General features: G+C 45.0%; 1 protein-coding gene across 2 annotated transcripts in view; it reads left to right on the forward strand.

Annotated features, from left to right (window-relative positions):
- Window positions 1-12,909, forward strand: part of CRTC3 (CREB regulated transcription coactivator 3) — a 94,116-nt gene that overhangs the window by 61,794 nt on the left and 19,413 nt on the right. For both annotated transcript variants that reach the window (XM_069466586.1, XM_069466587.1), the window contains exons 6-8: window positions 173-273; window positions 7,728-7,763; window positions 12,366-12,451. In XM_069466586.1, coding sequence (XP_069322687.1) covers window positions 173-273; window positions 7,728-7,763; window positions 12,366-12,451 — 223 coding nt within the window. The remainder of the gene's footprint in view (window positions 1-172; window positions 274-7,727; window positions 7,764-12,365; window positions 12,452-12,909) is intronic.

The raw sequence follows: 12,909 nt of genomic DNA on the forward strand, positions 1-12,909 counted from the left end.
GAGGCTGTTACTGATGTAAGGAACTTCAGGTAGGTCCTAACCCCTCATTTTACGGGTGATTGTAAATTGATTATTCTTGCCTTCTTTCCTGTTGGAAATATTCAGCAAAGAGTATTGCGTGTTCACTAAGGAAAAATGGATGTTCAGCCAGACTCTCTCCTCCCCTCCTTAGGACCAATTCTGATTCTGCTCTTCACACGAGTGCTCTGAGCACCAAGCCCCAGGACCCCTATGGAGGAGGGGGCCAGTCAGCCTGGCCTGCCCCATACATGGGTAAGACGCACAGGCCCCCTGCTCACAGCGGCTGTGCTTTCTCATTCTGTCCTGTAGGAACTGAGAGAGGAAAGCGTGAACGGTGCACGCACCTCCCCAGCCGGGAGGTCTTCGGAGGAGAAGCTCCCGGCAGGGGAGGTGCGTGTGTGTGCATGACGCAGTCAGGATGGGGTGCGGGTGGCACGTGCCTCGCCCTGCTGCCCCCATGGCACAGTCTCCCTTGTTGGTGTCTCTTGGCCCTTGCGCTTCCTCCTTTCCCCCCAGCACTGGCCCTTTTCTGGGCGCTTATCGTCTTCTGCGTGGACTCTGACGATAACTTCCTAACTGCTCTCCTGCTTTCTGCAGTCTTATAGCCCTTCGATCCAATTTTATGCTGGGCTCTCTGCAGGGCCTCTTTTCCCACCCAGGATCTGAACAAACTGAGAACTAAAACCAGATGTAACAGATGGAGCTAAGTATCACCTTTACTGCTGATGAGACCAGGTTGAGGAAGTGGCTTCTCTCTGTGGATCCGTGGGCCTGTTACAGCTGAACCCCAGAATGAGGCAGACTCTGCGAGTGGCCAGCAGCCCTGGCCGGGGTGGCCCCCTGGGAGGAGTAGTCAAGTAGGACTGGGACAGGAAGGACAGAGCAGGTGACCACCCTCCGAGGGAAGGCACGCCCTGGGAGGAGGAGGGAGCTGGATTGGAGCTGAACATCGCCTGCTCGCTCATTCCCCTTCTGCTGGTCAGATCGCCACTCTGCCTCCCTTGGGCCAGCGTGAGTACAAGGGTGGGGAGAGGCCACGAGTGACCAGGAAGGGGAAGAGGCATACTCACGCCACCTCGCACTATCTGCTCCCAGAGTGAGCCCCAGTCTCCCTTCCAAGTACTGACCAGATCCAACCCTGCTTAGCTGCTGAGACCAGATGAGATCAGACGCGTTCAGGTTGGTATGTCCACAGACTGAACCCTAATCTGATCGTCTTACTCTCCTGCTCAAATCCCTCCATGCCACCTGCTCCCCTCTGGAAGAAAAAGTCCAAATCTCCCATTTTAGCACGACACAAGCCCCGGATCTGGCCCCTGCCCACCTCTCTCCCTTCTCTCCCTGTTCCCCTGCCTCACTCCCCAAGTCGGTGTAGACCACTCTGAGTTCTCCTAGTGTTCCATCCTGTTCCCATTGCATCCTCTCTTAGCTCACGCCTGGCCTCCTGGGCAAACCCCTCTCGAGCCGCAAGCCTCAGCATGTGCACCCACATTTGTGGAGCCATCCTTTTTTTTTTCTTTTCTTTCTTTCTTTTTTTTTTTTTTTTTGAGACACAGTCTCACTTTCTTGCCTGTGATAGAGTGCTATGGTATCAGCCTAGCTCACAGCAACCTCAAACTCCTGGGCTCAAGCAATCCTCCTGTCTCAGCCTCCCGGGTAGGTGGGACTACAGGCATGCACCACCATGCCTGGCTAATTTTTTCTATTTCTAGTTGTTTGGCTAATTTCTTTCTATTTTTAGTAGAGACGGGGTCTCGCTCTTGCTCAGGCTGGTCTCGAAGTCCTGAGCTCCAGCAATCCTCCCCACCTCGACCTCCCAGAGTGCTGGGATTACAGGCGTGAGCCACCGCGCCCGGCATGTGGAGCCATCTTTGACCTTTCTCCTCAGCTCAGAATTACCCGTGTCCTTCTAACATTGCACAGCTCCTACCTGCAGACAGCTATCTTAGCACCTGCGACACTTGACTGCTTTTTACGTGGATGTGCTTTCCCTTCTCTGCTCGTGTAGATTTCTTGAAGGCAGCATCTTAATGGTCTCATTCTCTCTAGCCCCTGGCACCGTGCCTGATTCACAAGAGCCCTGTTTGGTGGAGAGGGGGAGAAATCACACAGGGGCCACATGTGCAGAGCACTCGCCAAAGCACACTCTGCGTGCTGGCGCTTAACCTGCACGTGAAACGAGGTTGATTCATTCAGACACATTCCAAGCCTGCCTGTCTGGGGTTTATAATCTAGAAAGAACAACAGTCTTGCATTATCCATTCCGTCTGCAGTTTTGCTCCTGTCCACAAGCAAGGGCTATGTGTTTGCTCTTGAAACAGGAATAAATAAATCTTTGGCCAAGTTACCAGCTTTTCTGCTTTTCTTTACTTTTTGGACTATTTAACGTCTAAATAGTCTCTGTTCCTTCCAAGGAGAACATTCATGGTCTTGTTTCCTTGCGAATAGTGGGGATGGGATTTAATGATAATTGTTGCTGTATTTGTTCCCTTGGTACAATTTGGAGAAAACTACATTTGCCTAAATGATAGTTTGCTTGTAAAGTATGGAGCCTTCAGAATGGGTTAGGGCCGTCTACCCATGTTTCCACACATGGGAATATGAGAGTAGAGTTGGCAATGATGTTGGAATTGGAGATGGGTCCACCGCGCACTGCTTAGAGGAGCAGAGTGTGGGAAGAGGGAATAGTTTGGCTTCAGGATGGGTAGAGACGGGAATATATAAACAAAACCTTGAGAAAGCAGGGGCTGTAATGGGGGGGCCGCCTGTGAGCGCAGCAGGACCTTAGTCCCCCTGGACAGGGAGGGGGCGGGGCAGACAGATTGTCACCCCGGAGCCCCTGCGTTTCTGCCTCTGCCGTTCCTTCATTGGCACTGTCCTCTGCACAAAGCTTCCACTGCTCTAAACAGGGGCCAAAGGCCCAGAGAGAACAAGGGGACCATAGGCAATTTAAGCAAGGAGTTTTTGAGGCTCACATGCAAAGAAAAAAAAAGTAGCTGAAGAAAGTGATTACCTGAATTGAAGTATTCATGCTAAGAGTGATGTAGCCTCTGAGGGAAGAGGTGAGAAATGTCAGAAGGTACCAGGATGAATAAGAAAAACAAAAGAACATAAATATTGTTCCAGGTCGACAGAGTGATAAGAAAAGCTAGAAAAAAAGAAAGAAGGCCGGGCGCGGTGGCTCACGCCTGTAATCCTAGCACTGTGGGAGGCCGAGACGGGAGGATCGCTCAAGTTCAGGAGTTCGAGACCAGCCTGAGCAAGAGCGAGACCCCTGTTTCTACTAAAAATAGAAAGAAATTAGCTGGACAGCTAAAAATATATATAGAAAAAAATTAGCCGGGCGTGGTGGCACATGCCTGTAGTCCCACCTACTCAGGAGGCTGAGGCAGTAGGATTGCTTGAACCCAGGAGTTTGAGGTTGCTGTGAGCTAGGCTGACGCCACGCACTCACTCTAGCCCAGGCAACAGAGCGAGACTCTTTGTCTCAAAAAAAAAAAAAAAGAGAGAGAAAGAAGTGTTCCTGGATTGGCTTGATAAGCGTGGTGGGTCTCTCCTCTTCAAATCAGCAGTTAGCAATGCTGGGTCACAATCTCTAACACCCACGGAAGGTGGGCTGACCTCCAGCCGGGATGTCTGAGCTGTGTGCCTGCTCCTGCAGTTGCCTTGCGAGTAGAGCAGAATCAGAAACACATCCTAATATGGGTGTGTTTACATGGGAAAGCCAGTGTGTTTAAAATATTATCCAAGTCTCCAAGGATGGGAATTATTTCTGGAGAATTATATTTGTTGGTGGGAGCTACTTTAAATAGCTTCATGTATTTTCCCCCTGTAATTCATTAGAGTTGTTCATTTTCTTTCCTTTTGGATTTTAAAAATATCAACTAGCTTTGCAAAAAGGTATTTCTTATTATAGGACCAACCAAATAAAGATTTAAAAAGTGATGGGAAAGTATAATTAAAGCCCAGAACTAGGTTCTATAGAGAAGTAATAACTGTTCTTTCCCTGGGAATCCGTCCTGAGCGTAGCGATGTAGCCCACTGTTTGTTGTTGTGAGCAGATGATAGGAGAGCATCTGCTCGGGGCTGAACTACATAAGCAATAAACTGTGATACGTTCACGAACAGAGCTTTGTGTCCCAAGAACATAAAGCCATTAGTCTGATACATGTTTAGTAATTTTCATAATGGTTCTTGAGTTGCATGACAATTAGGCATAAATGTTGAGTAGCTGATATAAATGACAAAAATAAACTTTTATATAACTAAACAACATTTTTATAATTTCTCTCTTGGTTAATTATCCAGACTCTATAAAGAGAAATGGTGACCATTTCCCTGGCAGCACGTGCAGTTTAATTATCATTTCACACATACATGCAGACAGGCAAGCACCAGGGCTCTCTGGGACATTTGCCCTGTCCCATAGCCTAGACCGGTCCCCAGCTGCCCTCCTCTCACCACCAGCGTGTGGAGGAGGAGGCTGGGGTGGTCCGTGCTCTTTCAGGGAGCAGTCTAGAGCTGAGGGCAGAAGACTGCGTGGCAGTTACAGTCCCACGCCCAGGGCTGTAGAAGCTGAATATCACCATCTTTGGAGACTACGGTCCTCAGCTCCTCCTCTCAGAGCGGGGCAGCGGGTATGTCTTGGACTTCAGTGGCCTTTCCACCTGCAAAATAAGCTTTGACCTACAGAGTTAAGGAGAAGGTTTAAAATGCACGTAACCCTGAAGGGTGTAAGCCTGCTGATTGCGTGGATGGGGGTGAGAGGCCGCAGGGAGCACAGCATCCCAGGTCTAAAGAAGGACAAAAAGAGTGTCACCTGGATGGCAGAAGGGCCCAGAAGGGGGAGGTAGAAACACCAGAGGCTTCTTTTAGGGTATGCTCTGGCTAAGTGTCCCCTTGTCTTCCCTTTTACTTAGCAAATCCAGACAGTGCGAGGAGTTATTTTAGCTTTGCCAGGCATGGGAGCCGCAGAGGGAACACGGCCTCGGTGCAGCTTGGTTAGGAGAGGTCGGCCCTCGGTGGCTCTGAGGCTGCGAGGTTTCCTGGAACACAGACGCAGCCCTGGTCATCGCTGTCCCATCCTCTGTGGGACTGATACAAATTAGTTTCCTCTGTTTCCAGATAGCCAGTCACAACTCGTTCCTTTTTATTTTTTAACCCTTTGTTCATAGTGATATCCTGCGATATTTTTTTATCCATAGTAAAAATCCAGGCTTGGATATTTTGATCATACATTAGCTTAAGTCGTTAATGTTATCACCACCACCATCCTTCTGGTCACCCAACTGCAAAACCTGGGACTTATATTTGGTCACACTCGTGCCCGTGCCCCTCACCTCCATTCAGTAGCCGAGCAACGCGTCTCAAATCCGCCTCTGATCTGTCCTCGCTGCCAATATCTGACTTTGTCCTTCTTGGCTGGACTGTTGTATTAGTTTTCTGCTTGGTCTCCCTGCCATGAGGCTTTTCAATCCATCTCATCCTCTGCTGCAAGAGCAGTCTCTCTGAAGCTTGGTTCCAACCACGTCACTTCTCTAACCAGAACCTTCTATCCCCCACATCAAGCCAGACTACTGGTAGCCTCCGTCCGCCTAGCCTTGTGTCCCACTCCTCCCATCCTGCGCTGCGGCCAGACGGTGGCACTCCCTGCCCCTGTTGAACACATCTTCCCTCTCTTCCTCATCCCTTCCCTGCCCCTCTGCCTCCTCCTCCCCTCCTCTCCCTCTTGCTTCTGCTCCTGTCCTTGCACTGGGGCACCCTTTCAACTTCACTTCCAGGTGTCTAAATCCTCCCAGGTACAGCAAATTGGTTAGGAAGACAGCCATTCTGCAGGCACACGGCCAGAATTCTAGTCCCAGAACTTACTAGCAGTGTGATCTTGGGGATAACAGCACCTACCTCACAGCAGTACCGTCAGGGCTACACGAGATCGTCTGCGTAAAGTACCCGGCACATAGTAAGCAAACAGTAACGTTGGCTGCTGTTACCATTTTACCATTACCCTTCAGTGCCTAACTCAGGTGCCACCTCCTCCATGAAGCCTTCCTTCCCTTCCAGTCTGATGGAGAGGGTGGCACTGATGGGATATCACATAGGGTGTCCGCCAGCCGCCCAGGCAGTTTCACGTGCTGGCCCTCAGTTGAGTCTTTATGTTCCAGGGACAGGTCAGCCTTAGTAATTACACCAAGAGTGATTGGTGTCTTCATGACGAAGAGATGCTTTGACATACCATACCAGATTGCTGTATAAAACTTAGCTTTTAATTTTTAAAAGGATAATCACCTTTTGGTGGTCAGAATAGTCAAGTTCCCTGCCTTTTTGCAATAGGAGGGTCCCAGGAAAGCCACAGTATAAATCGAAAGCTTCTTTGCTCTTCCTTGGACAGTGCTGGCTGCAGAGCCACACCTGGTATCTCTGCACCTCACTTTCCCACGTCCTCCTGTTCACATCACCGACTTTAGATGTGCTCACTCACTGAGAAAGCTGCAGCCCACTCCCCAGGAGTGGGCCAGGGACCGTCTGCAGTAGTCTCCTGAGATAATGATTAAAAATGTAGATTCGTTGGCCAATTCTCAGACCTTCTGAATCAAAATCTTTGAGGATTGACCCCCGTAGTCTGCATTTTAACAAGCTCACCCAAGTAGTCTGGATGTGCACTAAAATTAAGTTTTCAGTAACTAACTTAGATTCTGTATCCATGGGCCTGGGAGAAATTCTTTGTGACTGTGCCTAAGATCAACCTCTTAGTGCTCCTGGCTCCACTGAAATTTTATTTCTTCTACCATATTCTATTTTCTCACCTGGCCCAGCTAGCACTTAGTGCAGGATCTTAATAGATACATGTTCAATGAATGGTTATTAGACATTTTGTTTAAATTTTATAGACTAATCAGCTTAACTTGTAGGTTCACCTTAGCCAGAAACTTATCTAAACTTAGAGCAAAGTATAAAGGCTTAGAGTAAAAATTTGTCCTGATTCTGTGTACTGAAAACTTATTTGTTATATTTGATTGCTCCAAAGGGAATGGTAAGATATTACATTCTTGGCACAATTCTTTAGTTTTAGCTCAGAGCAATAGGAAATACTATACTTTGTCATCTGCAGTATAATTTATGGATAAAAAGTACTTCATTCAGCTAGAACTTATTCTAAGTCAGATTTTAAAAACTTTATGAATATACCCTTTAAATTGACTTAGACTCCAGATATATTTACTTCTTAAAATAACTTGACTGTGCAAGAAATATATATGTAACAACATACAGCATGGAGCTTCTAGTTTGTTCCTGGAGACATCAATGGTTAAGAGTCAAACAGAGATGTGGACTTTTGGAGTTACCTGCCCTCACCCTCATGATGAAGCATTTGTAAGAGTGTTCCCATCTGTACTTCTTTACTTTGTGATTTGAGTAGAGGCTCTCAGACTTTGTAAAAATTGTTTTTCTCTCAGGACAGAGATAGTAAGAAAATTTAAGACTGAGACAATTTTAAAAGAAAAGAAAAGTAGATAGGAACCAACGGTAGACTCAAATTAGCTACATCTATTTTTACTATAACTGCTAAAGCACCTTGAGTGAACATCCGTGTATAAAAGCTGCTTTAGAATTTTCAAAATTCTATTTTAAATCAGAAAGAGTTACTAATTCATGAATAGATGAAAATGAGAGCACCACATAAAAGTGTTTTTTTCCTTTCCCACCAGGTTTCTGTGACGGTGAGAATGATGGACACGGGGAAGGTATGAACTGGTTTTACCTACCTGTTTTGGAATGGGATGCTAACTACAGTGTATATAACCTTTCAATAGCTTAATTAATTAATATTTGTGTTTTCAGCCCTCCCCAAAACGCTGACAACTGCTGATTGGCTTACTTTTTAGAGGGCCTCTAGAAAATTAAGGCTAGCCGTGATCAAGGCCATGAGAAAGGAAATGTGTGATTACATTACAAAGGTTCCTTGTTATCCAAGTCCCCACAGTCCCATGGTCACAAGGTTGTTCAAGGAAGCAAACGTTGTAATCACGTGAAAATATGAATGAAATGATCATTTAAACAATTAGTTATTCCAATATCCTTCCCTCCTCAACACTTGTCTCTGCCCATTTAGAAAGTCTTTGTGAGTCAGTAATTGACAGATACAAATAAACAATGCAAGGAAAATGCAAATTGTTGCAAAATGAAATTGAAAATCTTGCAGAAGATGCTGAGTTTCATAAAGCCAATTAAAATCATATTGGAGGCCGGGCGCGGTGGCTCACGCCTGTAATCCTAGCACTCTGGGAGGCCGAGGTGGGCGGATCGTTTGAGCTCAGGAGTTCGAGACCAGCCTGAGCAAGAGCGAGACCCCATCTCTACTAAAAATAGAAAGAAATGATATGGACAGCTAAAAAATATATATAAAAAAAATTAGCCGGGCATGGTGGTGCATGCCTGTAGTCCCAGCTACTCGGGAGGCTGAGACAGGAGGATCGCTTGAGCCCAGGAGTTTGAGGTTGCTGTGAGCTAGGCTGACACCACGGCACTCACTCTAGCCTGGGCAACAGAGTGAGACTCTGTCTCAAAAAAAAAAAAAAAAAATCATATTGGAGGTCTGTGGAAATGACACTCAAAGCCATTGACAAATGAGGGTCTGACACAGTTCATTTATTCATTCAGTACCAGGCACTGTTTTCTTTTCTCTAAATCTTTATATATCTGGAATTTAATTTTCAAAATCTGAAAATAAACAACTACATTAGGTTTATATGTCACAAAGATAAGACTCATGGGGAATACGACAAATGAGGGGCATCTGGCACCAGAGGCACAATTCTCTGTTGTCATGCTGCATACGCCTTTCTGGGCAAGCCATTTTGGGCCATGAATAGAATCATGAAAAGTTAAAACATCAGGAAACATCTAATCCTTTAGAACAGAAATAAAGAAGTGGCTTCAAGGTTGTTTGCATTCCCCAATGAATTCTTTGAAGAATTCCCAACAAATCTTGGATATGAAAAGAGACTGAAAACAGTGGAAAACTGTCCCCATTCAGGCACTGGAGTCTGCCCCAACCATGTTCCAATCATCAGCCTCTGCTGAGTGGTTGTGAAGCCACCTTACCCAGCCCTTGAAACGTATCCTAGCATCCAGCAGTACCTTTCAGAGCAAGTTTTTATTCTTGATCTCCCATTGTACTAGTTTGTAAAGGCTCTCAAAGCCTATTTTTCTTGTCCTCCAGTTTGTTGAGAGTCAGCTGTAGGGTCAGAATTTACCGGGCACTATTTTAAGCGCTCCTCAGCAGAGAGCCTCTGCCTTCATGGAGCTTACATGTATTTCTAAGGGAGTATATATTAATAATTAGACTGGGTAACATTTGAAGAAAAGAAAATCAACAAGAATATTGACAACATAAGCTCTTCAAAAGAGTGGTTTGAATATCAGGATTAAGAGACACCTGGGTGATAAACACCATACTGTTATGATGGTGATGGGAAGGTAAACTGTGAAGAGTGTTGTATCATGCATGCTCCTACCATGCCATCAGAGAAATTGGACCCCCATCCATACTTAATCCATTTTAGGAGTCCACATTGCAATTATATCCCAAGTTGTTGTTTCAAAATATTAAGGGGGTACACATGTTTTTGTTACATGGATACCTTTTATAATGCTTAAGTTGGGACTTTTATAATAGTATGCCCATCACCCAAGTAGTGTTCATTGTACCCAATAAGTAAGTTTTTACCCCTCCTCCTTCTCCCCTCCCCTCTTCTTGATTTCCAATGACCTTTACATCTCTTTGTGCCTGTGTATGCCCATCAGTTAGCTCCCAGTTATTAGAGAGTACATGTGGTGTTTGTTCTTCCATTCCTGAGATACTTCACCTTGGATCATGGTCTCCAGTTCCATCTAAGTTGCTGCAAAAGATGTTATTTCATTCCTTTTTATGGCTGAGTAGTACTCCATGGTATATATACCACGTTTTCTTAATCCACTCATGAATTGATGGGCACTTAGGTTGATTCCACATCTTTGCAATTGTGAATTGTGCTGCAATAAACATTCGAGTGCACATGTCTTTTTGATAAAATGACTTATTTTCCTTTGGGTAGATACCCAGTAGTGAGGTTGCTGGGTAAAACAGTTAGTCTACATTTACTTCTTTGAGGAATCGCCATACTGTTGTCCATAGAGATTGTACTAATTTGCAGTCCTGCCAACAGTGTATACATGTTCCTTTCTCTCTGCATCCATGTCAGCATCTGTTGTTTTTTGATTTTGTAATCACAGCCATCCTGATGGGGTAAGGTGGTATCTCATTATAGTTTTAATTTGCATTTCCCGATGATTAGTGGTGATGTGCATTTTTTCATGTTTCTTGGCCATTTGTCTATCTTCTTTTGAAAAACTTCTGTTCATGTCTTTTGCCCTCTTTTTAATGGGTTTGGTTTTTTTCTTGCTGATTTGTTTGAGTTCTTTGTAGAGTCTAGATATTAACCGTTTGTTGGATATATAGTTTGTCAATATTTTCTCTCATTCTGTAGATTGTCTATGCTGTTGATATTTCCTTTGCTGTGCAGAAGCTTTTTAATTGAATCAAGTTCCATTTATTTATTTTTGTTCCTGTATTTGCCTTTGGGGTCTTAGTCATAAATTTTTTCCCAGCACCATTTATTGAATAGGGCTTCCTTTCCCCAGTGTGTGTTGTTGTTTGCTTTGTCAAAGATCAGTTGGTTGTAGGTAGATGATTTTATTTCTGGGTTTTCTATTCTGTTCCATTGGTCTATGTTTCTACTTTTATACCAGTACCATGCTATTTTGGTTACTATACCCTTGAAATATAATTTCAAGTCTGGTAATGTGATACCTACAGATTTGTTCTTTTTGCTTAAGATTGCTTTTGCTATTCGCATTCTTTTTTTGGTTCCAAATGAAGCATAGAATTATTTTTTCTAGCTCTGTGAAATACGACGTTGGTATTTTAATGGGGATTGTGTTGAATCTGTAAATCATTTTGGGCAGTATGGACATTTTAACAGTGTTGATTCTATTAATACAATCCATGAGCATGAGATGTTTTTCCATTTGTGTCATCTATGATTTGTTTCATCAGTGTTTTGTAGTTCTCCTTGTAGAGGTCTTTAACCTCCTTGGTTTATATCCTAAGTTTTATTAAGTGGAAGATAAAATAAACTGATTTTAGAGTTTTTGTTTCAAACTCCTTTCTCAGAATTTACTCTGAAATTTTGGGCCCTGTTTTAAGTGACTTCCTTCTGGGGTCCATTATCCTTTGGTCCCCGTGCCATTCTGGGTGGGGCTAAGACAAGACAGTCATGACAGTCACAGTGGAGCTCATGTGGTCACTGGAACCCAACAGTGGTCCTAGTTCTGAGTAGTGTCTCTAATGTTGAATCTCCTTCCTGACTTCGGATCACTTCATTCCTGTCGGCTGGCCTTCCCTTGTTTTGTGACTCAGCATTCTTGTTTTACCTGGTATGACTGAGAGTGCTCAAGAAGAAAACCCTTGACTGGTCCCTTCATACAAAGCCAGGTGGTTTTCTGGCATTCAAGAGCCAGTAGGGGTCCCGTCAGCTGCCCGGCTTCACATCCCCTGGGCGACTGGTTCCTCACTGTGCCCTACTCCCTGGACACTACCGAGCAGCTTCACTGCCACCGTGTCCTCCATGTGCTAGTCCTCTTCTCCGTTCCTTACTTCCCTCATTTCACCCTCCCTCCATCATTTTGGCCCTCTCCTCACCCCTCTTGTTCCATCCTCTCCTGTGCCGAGCTCGCAGAGCCCTCCGTGACCTGGCCTCAACCTTCCACGTTTTAACTCCCACCCCTCCCCTTTACTCAGCCTGCACTCCCAACTCTACTCCGTAGTTGTCCATCACTTCCTTTCTCTCTGGGCCCTTTGTCTTATCTTCCCCTCTCTTGGAACGCCCTTGTCCTGTGCCCTTGTCCTGTGTCACTAAAGGGCGTCTTTCAGTGCCAGCTTCAGGGCCTTCCTGGTGTCTCCTTTGCGCTTCGGCAGCACCGTTCCCTCGGCTCTCTTGGGCTTCCGCTGGTTTCTCCTTTCAGCAGTGGTCATTCACGGGTTGCCCTCATCCCCCGCCAGACTGTGAATTCCTCAAAGCTTGAGCCCATGTCTCACTCATCTCTGCAACCCCTAGAGTAATGTGCAAAGTGCCTTCCCTAGGAGACAGTCCATAAATAAATCATTTTTATGTGTTAAATAAATCATTTGATTTGTTAAGTTATTGTTTTTTTTTTTTTTTTTTACAAAGATAGGTTGTTTGGCCCAAGATTGGTAGGATGGTTGCCGTCTAACACAATGAATGTGCTGCTTTTCCCCCCTTTAGTAGTGTCTTTCCCTGGCCCGTTGAAAGAAGAGAATCTGTTAAATGTTCCAAAGCCACTGCCAAAACAACTGTGGGAGACCAAGGAGGTGGGTGAACAGTACTCAACTGTTTGTTGTCACTGAATGTTTGCACTTCAGAGGTCATTGAAAAATCTTGCAGAGGTGAAAACAAGAGGAATTGGGGAAAAAGAAGAAAATTTGGGGACAGAGATAGGAAGAATATGCTAGGAAATGATGTTTCAAGTAAAAATTATTGCAGTTATGCTGATGAAACAGTACAGTGATCTCTTGACTCCTAATTCTCATATGAATTTACTCATTCAAAAAACCTGTTAAGCCCCCATATCTTATTCGTATTGCTAAAAGCTCTAAAACCTGATTACAAGCCATAAGCAGATTTTTCTGCTCTGTAGCCAACACTTTCTGTCAGGCTCCAGCTTCTGTTCAGAATTACTGATATACCAGATAACCCTTCTAAAATCAAGGGCATTTGACCTGAGTCCTCCAAGAGTCAGTAAACAGTCATCTGCTTAACTGTGATTTCT

This window comes from Eulemur rufifrons, chromosome 3 (assembly GCF_041146395.1).
Source record: "Eulemur rufifrons isolate Redbay chromosome 3, OSU_ERuf_1, whole genome shotgun sequence".
Taxonomy (NCBI): domain Eukaryota; kingdom Metazoa; phylum Chordata; class Mammalia; order Primates; family Lemuridae; genus Eulemur; species Eulemur rufifrons.